Here is a 12444-nt window from a genome sequence, read left to right on the forward strand (position 1 = left end):
ACATTGCTTAGAAAGGTAGAAACCATTCCTGACCTTTCATAAACACAACCCAAATTTGTATTTCTTGATATGCAGATTTGCTATATATTAAACATTGTGTTTTTCCATGCCAAATCAAAACCAACATTCATTTCTATGAAAACAAATGGCAGGAGTATGCCTCTGTGTGTGTGTGCATGTGTGTGTGCACGCACGTGTGTGTGTGTGACTATATTGTATTCCAGAACAGCATTTGTCCCCTCTGAGTTTCTCTTAGCTTGTCTATAATATAAAATCAAACATTTAGGGATATGTCCAATAACAGATTTAAACAAAACAGGCAGGTATACTCCATAGTAGAATGCAATCCTTTCGTAAGGTGTCTGTGCCCTGTATTTTAAGCAATTAAGTAAGTTTTATTTGGTTTTTATTTTGCACAGCTGCTGGACTTGATGCCTACTTTCATATAATTGCCCAGTGGTTAGAGCTAGGGAGAAGAGACCTTGTTTTCAGTTCCTGTCTCAGCCTAAGGGAGCCTTTCCCCTCCCAGCAGAGTGCCTAACCAGGAAGGTGTTTCAGGTAGGGTACAGTTTCTACATTTTACAGTAGACATTCAATAAACTATAAGAACACTTCTGGCAACAGGCACTGGAGACGAGGATTCTCTTTCCCAAAGGAAAAACCTAATTGTTACCCATAACATCAGGTTGAGGAGGTTACTCTGCTTTTCTTTTTCTGTGGTCTGTTAATCTTGTATTATGTGTTTTCTACATGAGAGCAGAGCTTCAGCAAGAGGGATGAAGAGTGCCTAGTGGCTAGATACAACCTGCAGTTAGGCAGCTGCAGTCAGATGCGCATATGCTCAGGAGGACATCGAACCTGAGTCCTCCTGTTTCCTGAGTGACTGACTCAGGAAATATGCCCATTGAGAAACCTTCTCCATCTGCTTTTTAAAAGAAGGTGGGCAATCACTTCATTTATGTATAGCCCAAATAGTGCATGCTGGGAAAGTTCTGGAAATATTTGCTCAGCTAAGCCCTGCAAAACCTTTAGAATATCTTGTTTTTCAATCCAGATCTGGAATGAATGTGAGCTGGGCTATTGTCAAGGCTGGGGGAATTCTGGACCAGGGCAGGGACACAGCTGCATCTATGAAGCAACAAATAAAAAAGTATGGTATCTCTTGAGTTATTGGCAGCTGAACAGCAGTTTTCAAAACAGCAACTTGGGATTAAAGTGCTTAAATTCTATCTAGGTTTCATTTCTGGTACCCAAGTTCATGACAATTTTGAAGTGGAAGGTCTCAGCTAATAACAGCTAAAAATTGTGAAAGACAAAACTATCCCCATCCAAAATTATAGATCATCCAATTCTGCATTATACAAGGTTGTGTACTAATTTTTCATTTGTTCAGCTAATTATTTATGTTAAATGAGCTTATACTTCTAAAATGGCATTTTCGATCTTGTTTTTTTTTTTTTTTTTTTTTTTTTTTTTTTTTTTTTTTTTTTTTTTTTTTTTTTTTTGCCTTGACTTTTATCAGAAACAACTGAAATAGCTTTGTTTTTCAAGACCTCCTCAAATAAAAGGACTAAGTCACACCTCATCATTATGGTTCCAATCCAAAATAATGAAATTCTAAGGTAGGGAAAACTATACAAAATAATAGTGAGCAGGAAATGAATTTATATTTTATTTCCATTTACTGCACTTTCAAAGTTGCAGTTTTCTATATCCTATCATAACTGTCAGTGGAACATATTGCTTTTCATTAGTCCCCTACCAGCTGAATAGCAGTAAGAAATCCCGAGCCTTCCACCTACTTCTGCTAGTGTCTTGTGCATTTTGTTTCCAGAGTTCCTTTCCATTCTGATGTCCAGAGTACTGCTGAACACGAGGTTAAAAATTGARCATGAGGCTATTTAAGTCAATTTACAACAAAAGAAGATAAAATGTTCCCCAAAGGCTACCAGGAAATCATGCTGCCTATCAATGGAGGAAGGAAAGGGAGTGGTGTGACCTTCTCATAAGCAGCAATAAATACTAAAGATATAAACCTCTTGAAACCAAAGCAATATATAGAAGTGACCTTGATCATATAAACATTAAAAACAAAACAATCACATACCACAAACCTCTCTATCACATTTTTCGTGGGCAGGAAGTAGATGTAATGCTGTCGTTCTGGTCATCTGAAATTCACTTATGCACAGTGTTGCCTGCATTGCCCTAACTCGTACAGGACTTTTTGTCAGTTTTCTACATTAAACTTACATGATAATGATACTCTCTGAAATACTCTGCTTTTTCAGTACGTTCCTGACTCTTTCACCAGAAAGCAATTACCGGAGTGTTCTAGTTAGTGTTTTACCTCTCTTGGATACACCACCACTTTGTGGCAATACCATGTTATCAGGTTCTCTAGGAAACACATACACCTTGTCTGAAATTGCTTCCTTCTCAGACCCCATTTTATCTTCAAAAAAAAGTGAAGAATTTAAAGGGAGCTAGCAAGCAGTAACTAAAGAGGCATCTGTCTTCTCTGAGCCAGAACAAACTGTATTTACCCTCACACCGAGTATATTATTGTCCATAATTATCAAATGCATCAAGTTCTAAGAAACGTAAGTGAGATGTTTCTACAGAGGCTGCAAGTACACTATTATCTTAGTTCTGACTCTCAGTTCTTGGGTTATTTCACACAAAAAAGTGTAATTGCTTTTAGGTGACTTACTATTTTACAAGGTGTCAGTCTCTTTCTTCATGGACATGTAAGTCCTACAAATGTACATGGCAGTTGAAGGAACATAAGAAAAACAGAATAAAATGTATTTTAGAAATAATTCAAACCTATTTAATAAGTATTATAATATTAATACATACTAAATGTTCTTGACCTACCAATTTTTAAACTACAGTTTTACAGTTTGATCTTAATACGGTGTTACAAAATTCTAAAGTGTTGAAGTCAGACACCTAAAATATGATGTTTATTTCAACATTTAGGACTGCATACCTAAAGTGAGTTCCTGGAAACCAAACACCTTTCAGCAAGTGAACATAGAAATATATGCTTCTTTTTGATAGCTGTACCCAAACTCATGTGTTTCGTAACTATTAGCACTGAAATCATCTTTAAAAGAAATTGGCATGATGATTAAATACATTTGTAACGATCTGCCTCAGCACTTCCTTGTTTCATCAAGTAGCCTGGGTCAAACATTAAATCTACAATATACTCCTGAGGAGGAAGCAGAAGCCCAGGTATTCCTTGAGGAGAGTCATCAACCAACTTAACTTCATTCCAAGCTCTGTTATACTCGCCAYGAACTAAACTGCAGCCAATGCCAATTCTGTCTGCTATCACCTAAAAAGGAAAGAAAAAGGAATTAATCACARTTAATATACTTTGCCTGTACAATATACAGCAAAGTCAAGAGATGCTTAAAAAGAAAATAAATACCTGAAAGGCCAAGGGCTTTCTTGAACGAGACWGTAAATCTCTAAGATGTCCCAAACTGCAAATCTTTATTGGTAGCTCAGCTTAGAAATTGTAGGCTTTAAAATATTATTTCTACCATATTCTATGCACAGCATAAAAAATATTCCTTTTAACTCTTTTCAGAAACTGATACATTTGTGTATCAGCCATTCCTTCATATCTCAAATGAACTGCAGCACCCACAGTACCCAGCAGTGTTTTTTCTAGTTGGAAGACTCACTTCTGAATAATGTTCTAAAGAACTATCTATACAAGCAACAAGGTCAGGTATATTGTACACATATACTGAGTATGAAATATTAAGTGTTAAAATGTAACATTTTTTAGTATAAGTTTAGGGTTGCTGCTTGGCTCTGAAGCATACTGCTTGTTTCTCAGCCTTGCTGATGTGTGAAGCAACGAAACACATGGCAAATGTCTGCTAGATGGAACACCTGCATATCCTGCGTGCCGCAGGATTGCTGACATGATTATAATGGTTTCCAGCTACAAAAGTGCTTTCTCAGAATGCTTCTGCTCTGAAGGAATGAAATCAGTTTTTCAACATGTTACAAATGCACAAGGATGTCCCTTGCTTAGACTTCTGTGGTTTCAGAGAGGCAATCTCTACAAAGACATTCTGGTGAGAGAGCAGTGGCGGGGAAGGGAATACTGGGGTTGCTTCAGTAAAATTAATTCACTCCCTCAGACTCCCACAAAGTCAGGAACTTTCTCCCCCCATAGACACTGTAAATTTAGGATTGTGCTCTTCTTCTGAGCCGCTCTGTACTGTTTCCTACGTCCATCATGTTTAATTCCATAGGTCTTACTTCTATTTTCCTTTCCACCTAAGAAGAGTGGAAAAAAGCCAAGCTATTCTATAGCCAAAAAAAGGACAGGACAGATAAGCAGCTTGCATCACTGAATCTACACATGAAGAGAGAAGGAGTGAAATTTCCCAGGCTATGAAATTAGTGAATGAAAGCTGTTACATGCGCTCATTGAATTCTAGATAGATACTGACTAGAAATTGTCCCAACAAGTTTACATTTGCAGCAAGAAAAGAAGGAAATTGCATAATTCAATATTTTACAGTTTACAGAAAATGTAAAATGTTTTGACTCTCAGTCAAATATTTTGGCTTTTTGCCATTTATCAAGTAGTCTGCTGATATCACTTAAGACAATTTAATGACAACAAGGATGTTTACAGAAAGCAGCAATGCTGGCTTTCATTCACTGGAAAATCAATTTTGCCAGTGAAAAATGACTTTAAAGTATACAAAAGATTTTACATGARTATAAATATTATATTATACTGATGCAAGAGTACTTTAGTTTATACTATACTTTTAACAAAAATAAGATAATGTTATGTTGCAAAATAAATGTTAATATACCTTGAATAGCAAAGCCCTGTGGTAGAATGTTCCTTTTTTGACTTTCCCAATAGGCACAGCATTGCATTTCAGTTCAAATTCTATTTCACTTATATGAAGTTCCCAGMTGAAGTCATGTAGTTTGTCTCTTTGAATTGGGCCACCCATCTTGTCTGCGACAAACCTGTTCCAGTTTATACCAAGATCATTTAAATATAATTCCTCTTGTATTTATCACAAAAATATATCAGCAAAATGAAATGTATAGAATCAATATGTGAATGACATATAAAATTGTAACACTTTTGTTATGTGTGCTTTATTTTTTTTATTTAATAACTGATACTTTAAATATACTCACTATTAAATACAGATAGCCATGATTCAGGTCACAGAATCACAGAATGGTTGAGGTTGGAAGGGATCTCTGGATACCATCTAGTCCAACCTCCCTGCTCAGGCAGGGTCACCTAAAGCACATTGCACAGGATTGTRTCCAGACAGTTTTCGAATATTTCCAAGGAAGGAGACTCCACAACCTCTCTGGACAAYCTGTTCTAGTGCCCTGTCACCCTCACAGTAAAGACATTTTTCCTCATATTCAGATAGCATTTCCTGTGTTTCCGTGTGTGCTCGTTGCCTCTCATCCTGTCTCTGGGCACCTCTGAAAAGAGTCTGTCTCCATCCTCTCTACACTCTCCCTTCAGATACTTGTACACACTGATAAGATTCCCCCTCAGCCTTCTTTTCTCCAGGGTGAACAGGCCCAGCTCTCGTAGCCTTTCCTCAAAAGAGAGATACTCCAGTCCCTTCATCATCTTAGTAGCCCTTTGCTGGACTTGCTCCAGTAGCTGCATATCTCTCTACTGTTGGGTAGCCCAGAACTGGGCTTAGTACTCCAGACACAACCTCACCAGGGTTGATTAGRGGGAGAAGATCACCTCCCTCGACCTGCTGGCAATGTTCTTCCTAATGCAACACAGGATACTCTTGACTTACGGTCAGTCTGCAGTCCACCAGGATCCCCACATCCTTCTCCACAGAGCTGCTTTCCAGCATGTCAGCCCCTAGCTTGTACTGGTGCATGGGGTTATTCCTCTTAGATGCTGGACCCTGCACTTGCCTTTGTTGAACTTCATGAGTTCCTCTTTGCCCATCTCTCCAGCCTGTTCAGGTCTCTCTGAATGGCAGTACAGCCCCCCGGTGCATCAGCTACTCCTCCCAGTTTTATATCATTAGCAAACTTGCTAAGGGTGCACTATGTGGCTTCATCCAGGTCATTAATGAATAAGTTGAGCAATACTGACCCAGTACTGACCCATGGGGGACACCGCTACCTATAGGTCATGAAGATTTGTCACAGTTTTAAGGTGTGCCAGCTGTTAGCAGCAGAGCAATAGAGGTACTAAGCACTCATAGAAAACTATCAATAAAAACTCGATTTAATGAGGAAGTACTTCAGAAGCTCAGGCTCATCTTTACAGCTAACAGATTACATGAGAGATTACCCTCTGTAGTCCTATTAGTTATTTGAAATAATMATAAAGGCCCATGAAAGTATAAATGACAAAAATAAAGCCAAAGGTAATGGTCCCAACTCACGGAAACAACTGCATCTGCCTCAGGTACTTCAGCTTCTGCCTGTGCTTTCTTAAATCGAAGCCAATATTTTACATGACCCCTATATATAAGACCTTTGTCCCTCACAGYGTCTTCAGCCAAAGGTATAGATATTATTGTGGGATCTAACCCTTCATAGAGTGTTGCAGAGCTGATGTAGCACTCATCTGCAACATGTAGGAGCCATAAACCACTGCCTCAAGCAGGGAGCAAAATTCTGTATTACCTCTCTGCATCACTCTCTACAAACAGGTTCTGCCCTCATAGCACCTGCAAGGCAATTTCAGGAGCCTTATTTCTCAGTATCTAGGGCCTTACTGGTATCTAGTATCTAGGGCCTTACTGGTAGCAACAGCCTGGACACAGGCAGTTATCCCAGAATAGGTGAGGCATGGTATCTTGAAGCTGGGAACTACTGGGTGAGCCTGAAGAAGTGGGGTGGGGGGTCTGAGCACTCATTTGTGCTGCTTGTGCCCAGAGCCAGCCCCCAGGAAAGAGAGCAAAGTCTCTTGAGCCAACAGGCATGCCACTCCGGTAGGTGTGCAAAGGTGTGCTGCGTTTGTTTAAAAGGAGATGCAGCCAGCACTATTGTGTGTTCCCTAATCTGCGCAGGCTCCGTCCCCCAGGATCACGGTAGGAATGCTGTGCAAACCGCCAGGCTCCCAAGGACTCCTGCAGCTGCCTCCTTCCCTTTGTATTCAACACACACTGTTCAGGCAGCAGCTTARGATGCAACATATATGTACAATTCCACAGAAAGCATTCCTACTTAAGTTTTCTATGATTGTTTCACTGGGTTATGTATTTACAAAGATTTTATTGGTGTGTTCAAAGAGTGAATTTGAAATAGTATTTTATGGATTCCACCTTGAGGAAGGTGGCATGATTTATATGCAGTTGAACAGTTAAAAATGAAGACCTGTCTTGTCAAATTTTGCAATCAACAGAAAAGTCATTCCTCACAATGAAGTAGACCACTTCATTAAAAATGAGTGTTAGCAGAACAAAAAAGTTTTGTAAGACTCAGCAGGGTCTGACACCAAACTCCCCAGCTAGAGGAGCCAACCAAGAAACTGCTAAAGTAGAAAATAAAGGTTAAACTAAAGAGAATATGAAAGCCAACACACTGCTTGGAAACGATAGTGACTGGTGCCCAGACTGAGCAGTCAATATAACTGATGAATCCTACATTGATAACAATAGTCTGTACATATGTCACAGTATACCACATATCAATTTAATGTTCTGGCACTATTAAATATCAAGATGTTAATTATAGTAGCACCTAAAAACTAAATTAGAAAAATGTCTCATGCCTTTGGCACTATATAAAAATAAAATACAGAACAGCTCTTGTCCTGAGGGGTTTTAAAACCAGCTAAGCAAGAAAGATCAAAAGAGAGGGAATGAGTATAATACACAAAAGCTGCAACACTATCAAGTCTTAGGCTAGAGTTTTAGCTCATACATTTAGGCTCTACAGTGCTTGGGCCTCTCCTGTTCCTCAATTATATACAAACCACATGCAGCTGATCAGCAGTCAGGTACACGGGGTACATTCGGTCATGGGGCGAAGGGAATGCTACGGCTTTGTGCCTCAGCCGGGGCTCACTATCCCTCTGCATGGCAGTCCTGTGCTCTAAAGAAATCTGGTGGGTACCAGAGCCTCAGCTGGGACTCGGCCCTCCAGCTGCTTCCTCACCCAGGGGCCCAGTATGCCAGCTACGTGCCCCAGTATGTGAAAGGCCTGTGCTGTCTCAGCTACTGGAAAGGCCTGCCTGTGCTGTAGCCACCGACTTACTGGCAGGTTTAAGTAGGAGCAGATAAGCTTAAAGAAAGGTGAGAGTGGAGACCTTGAGAAGGAATGAATGTGAAGGGGCTGGGGAAGAGGAGAGACAGGCACTGCATGAAGCTGAAGTGAAATGCYTGTGAAGGTGTGAGAAAGAAGAGGTGGACAGGAAACAAGCAATCTGCACAGGGCAGGAAAGGTCCAGCCAGAAGGTCACAAAGTTCTCTCAACACCTGAAGATCACACTACTGACTAAAACCAAACACATACTACATTAAGTGTTTGAATTCTATTATCTTCTAATATAACACTTTTTCTTCAATGACAATGTTTAGTTTATTACAGCCTGTTTTATTTCACTTACTACATTACACATCTGGGCATGTGCACAGCCAGTGACAAATTGTACAAAATTCCATGTGCATRGAATTAAAAAGGCATCTCCTGGGAATCTGGACTTTTTACCCAGTAGAACAGAGAATTTTGGCATTTGGAGTCAGATTTTAGATCCTCATCCAAAACCCAATGGAGTCAACAGAAAGACTCATAGCACCCATTTTCTGACTGGGACATACAGCAGTAGCAGTAACAAAGTAATGGCTTTACTTATTTCCTCCTAGTCATTTGTTTTAAAATTCAGGGGAAAAAATATTAATTATTTTTCTAATGTCTGATTGCTGTTCAACAATGTTCTGGGCATTATCACCACCAAGATCACTAGCAAGAATAAAGGCAATCTGTATTATCACAGAATACAGAAGGAATGTGAGCAGGAGTAAGAGGGGCGTGTTTCATGAAACAACTGCTCTAAAAACCCAAGAATTCACAAACACACACAAATTTAAAATACTTTAAAGATAGTCTTCACTGTGCATTCATTTGTAGAAATAACAAGAAATTTTACAATAAAAATGCTGGAAAAGCTGGTTTATCAGAAATATTCATTGAAAAGGATCAGTACAGATAAATTTATCATTCTGAGAAGGTCAAAAAAAATGAAATTGTCCATATGAATATTTTCCAAATGAGAAATTCACACCCTGTTGTCACAAGTGATATTTTGTTTAAAAATTTAAACTAATTGCAATAAAATCTGAAACACTAAGCTTAAAATCTAAAATGATATCAAAATTGTGGACTGAGTCTTGTTTGGATTCCAACTGAGGACAGGAAAATGTTGTCCTAGGGTAAGAAAATTGTTCTTTTAACAATTCAACTTATTTGCATTAGTTATGAAAATATAGTTCAGTACTCACTGTGCAAGAGCCACAACCTGTTTCCAGGTCGTTGTTAGTGGCAGAATTGTTTTGGAAGCATCATTAATGTAATCCAGTAAAACGAAGTCAGCTGGTGGCAACCAACATGAATTTTCAAGATTTACTTCATCATGGACTTCAGATGTAATCTGAACATCATCTTCTTTCACTTTTTCCTCTTCTTTTTTTCCTTTCCCTTTTCTTACATGGAAAACAATATACCCTTTTTAGAATACTGTAGTCTCTGAAGTCTGGATTCTAACAGAGTAGTTCTCCACCAGGACATTTTAGACAAATTGATTTTGGAGGGAAAGGTATGGGAACTCTTTTCTCCTCATATCGAATACTCCAAAATATACAAAGCTTTAGAGAATACTTATGGAAGAGATTGTTAGGAACCACTTGACACTATCTCCATGTTAATTCTCCTGTAAATTCTCCTATGTCTCTGATATGTCTTTCCTATATATATGGACCACCTAGGCTAGAAGACACTTACCTAAGGATAGCTGTGTAATAATAACAAGCTTTTAGAGAGTATATAGGAAACATTTTTAGACTGTTACAGTTTGCATACAAACATGAGTTAAAAATAACAAATTCTCATGAGTTTTTACTAGATAGAAATCAATCTTGACTTCAAATAAAGGAACAATTGTATTGGAACATGGTATCAACACCATGGCTGAAATATTGACGAGACGTACCAAGCTGAAGTCTATGTAGTTGTATATGCATGTATTTTACAAAATACAGCATGGCTTATCAGATAAAACTTTTATAAGAAATCTATGTTTTTGGTGACTTTTTTTCACTATACATATTGTATTTTCCACAAAAGATCAGGATAACTGTGATACTGAACAGATATCGTAAGTCTTTTCAATATAAGTCCTGAATAATTCTACCATCAAATATGACAAAATATCTTCTTTCCTTTCTCTAACAGTTCTGGGTTATTTTTTAAAATCCCTAATACTTCTCGCATTCTTGGAAAGAAAAAAAAATAGAAAAATGACCACTAGAGAATGGAGCTCCAGGGCACATTGATAGTATTTTATGCTCTTCAATTTATTCTTATTTTTTTTCAATTAACACATTTCAGCACTCTGAGGACAGAAAGCATTGTAGGGAGCAGAAGAACATATGGTATTATCCGTAGTTTAATTCAAGCAATTTGTCTTCAGAATACTTTGCAAACTTTTCTTTTACTTTATTGAAATTCGTCATATTCACCAAAAGCTCTTTTTATAGATTTGATGAGGAACATTTTAGGAGATCGAACAATTTAGATTTAACATTCAAATTATGGAAAATTCACCACTCTTTTAAATAAACTGTTCCAGTTATTAGTTACACTTATACTTAAAATGGTAGACAAACAATTTTCTTTATCTAGTTTGAATCTATCTAACTGTAGCTTTCAACTACGGAGTCTTACAGCGCTAGTCTAAACAGCTACCTACTTCCATAATTATACTCTTATGGTTATATAATTATATATTTTATATATATATATATATATATGTAATTATAAGATACATATAATTATAATGGTTGAGAATAACCTGTTTAAAAAAAAAAAATCCTTCTGCATCTCTGGTATCTAACTTAACAGGTTTTCAAAACAAAAAAAATTCTGCAAGTGTTATAATTCTTGTTCTTTGACAATTTTCCCTCTTTCTATGCTGTTTTTCCCATTTATCCTTCCAATATTTTCTTTTTCTTATGAAAAGCACACTGTTTGATCATTGTGCTACATCAGGAAAATGTGCTCTCTAGTTCTGTCTACTCAAAATACGGTTGAATCCACTCTTATTCTATTTCTTTGTAGTGTTTAGGAAAAAAAATATTGAGAAGGGTAGTCTGAACAGCAATTTTCTGGGTTTTTTTGCCCTTTTTTTTTTTCTCTGAGGTATGACTATGTTCTGCTCCTTGGTGGAATGGCTGTTTTAGGATTGTCTTCCACCTTTGCCTCTGCCCTACTGCTGAACTCCTCAATTCATCATGTCTGTCTTACATTCATCTCATGATAACCATGAACTTGCTGTCATAGTGCCAGTTATGACACCTGTTTTGTTTCCTTTTTGCTTAATTTAATATCTTGGCCATTTTTAGAAAAGGAATAAATGAGTATTGGAAAGTATTTCCTAACACTACCAGAATATAGCATGGAAGGAATTCATGTTTAGCAGTCCACACTGAAAATTATCTTTTAGCCCAGTCAACATATATATCAGATATGCAACTGTCTGATCAAAAATATTGCTATCTGTCTATGCAAATACATGTCAAACTATCTACTAGGCACTTCCTCTACATCTGCTTCAAACTTTTCCAGCAGACAATTATAACTGTCCTTGCTCTTAGCTTTCAACTTCAGTTTACATAAACTAGTATCACTTTTCAAAAACAATGGTTTTAAACTGTAAGTTCAGTGGTACTTTGCAAAATTGTGATAAACAGAAACATACGATCAAAGAAAAAAACATTTAGGAAAAATGTTTGAGACTTGGAGACAGCTACTGACCTTCAAGTAACTCCCATATATCTCACAAATTAATAGCAATAATGATATATGAATTATGGATTCAAAATGAATGACAATGGGGTTATAAATCACACAACTTGATCATGACATTCAAAAGCAATTATTTCATACTTGAGGAAAGAAGTCTTTGTATCCTTGCAAATTTGCTACGGGGGAATTGAGCCAGCCATTTGTTTTTTTCCAAGATACAATATTTTTTGCTTTCCAAGTTATGGTTGCTAATAGTGCAGTCATTTAGTGTGTAACTGATATAAATTACATTAAAAAGCAACTATCCAAGGGTATCTTCACGTCACACTGTAATAATCAATGTGATTCATATGATCCATTTCTACTATAATATTATTTAAACTGAATTCCAGAAGTGCTTGCAGTCTAAATAACTAAATA

The 12444-nt window shown here is 37.4% G+C and overlaps 1 protein-coding gene across 3 annotated transcripts in view; it reads right to left on the minus strand.

The window, feature by feature from the left end:
* Positions 1-3136: 3136 nt before the first annotated feature.
* ARMC3 (armadillo repeat containing 3) overlaps positions 3137-12444 on the minus strand; it is a 57292-nt gene continuing 47984 nt past the window's right edge. For all 3 annotated transcript variants that reach the window (XM_085318259.1, XM_085318258.1, XM_085318257.1), the window contains 3 exons: positions 9504-9704; positions 4860-5022; positions 3137-3346 (listed from right to left, as the gene is read on the minus strand). In XM_085318259.1, coding sequence (XP_085174385.1) covers positions 3137-3346; positions 4860-5022; positions 9504-9704 — 574 coding nt within the window. The remainder of the gene's footprint in view (positions 3347-4859; positions 5023-9503; positions 9705-12444) is intronic.

Source organism: Rhea americana, unplaced genomic scaffold, assembly GCF_003343005.1.
Source record: "Rhea americana isolate MKP2758 unplaced genomic scaffold, rheAme1 scaffold_53, whole genome shotgun sequence".
Lineage (NCBI taxonomy): Eukaryota > Metazoa > Chordata > Aves > Rheiformes > Rheidae > Rhea > Rhea americana.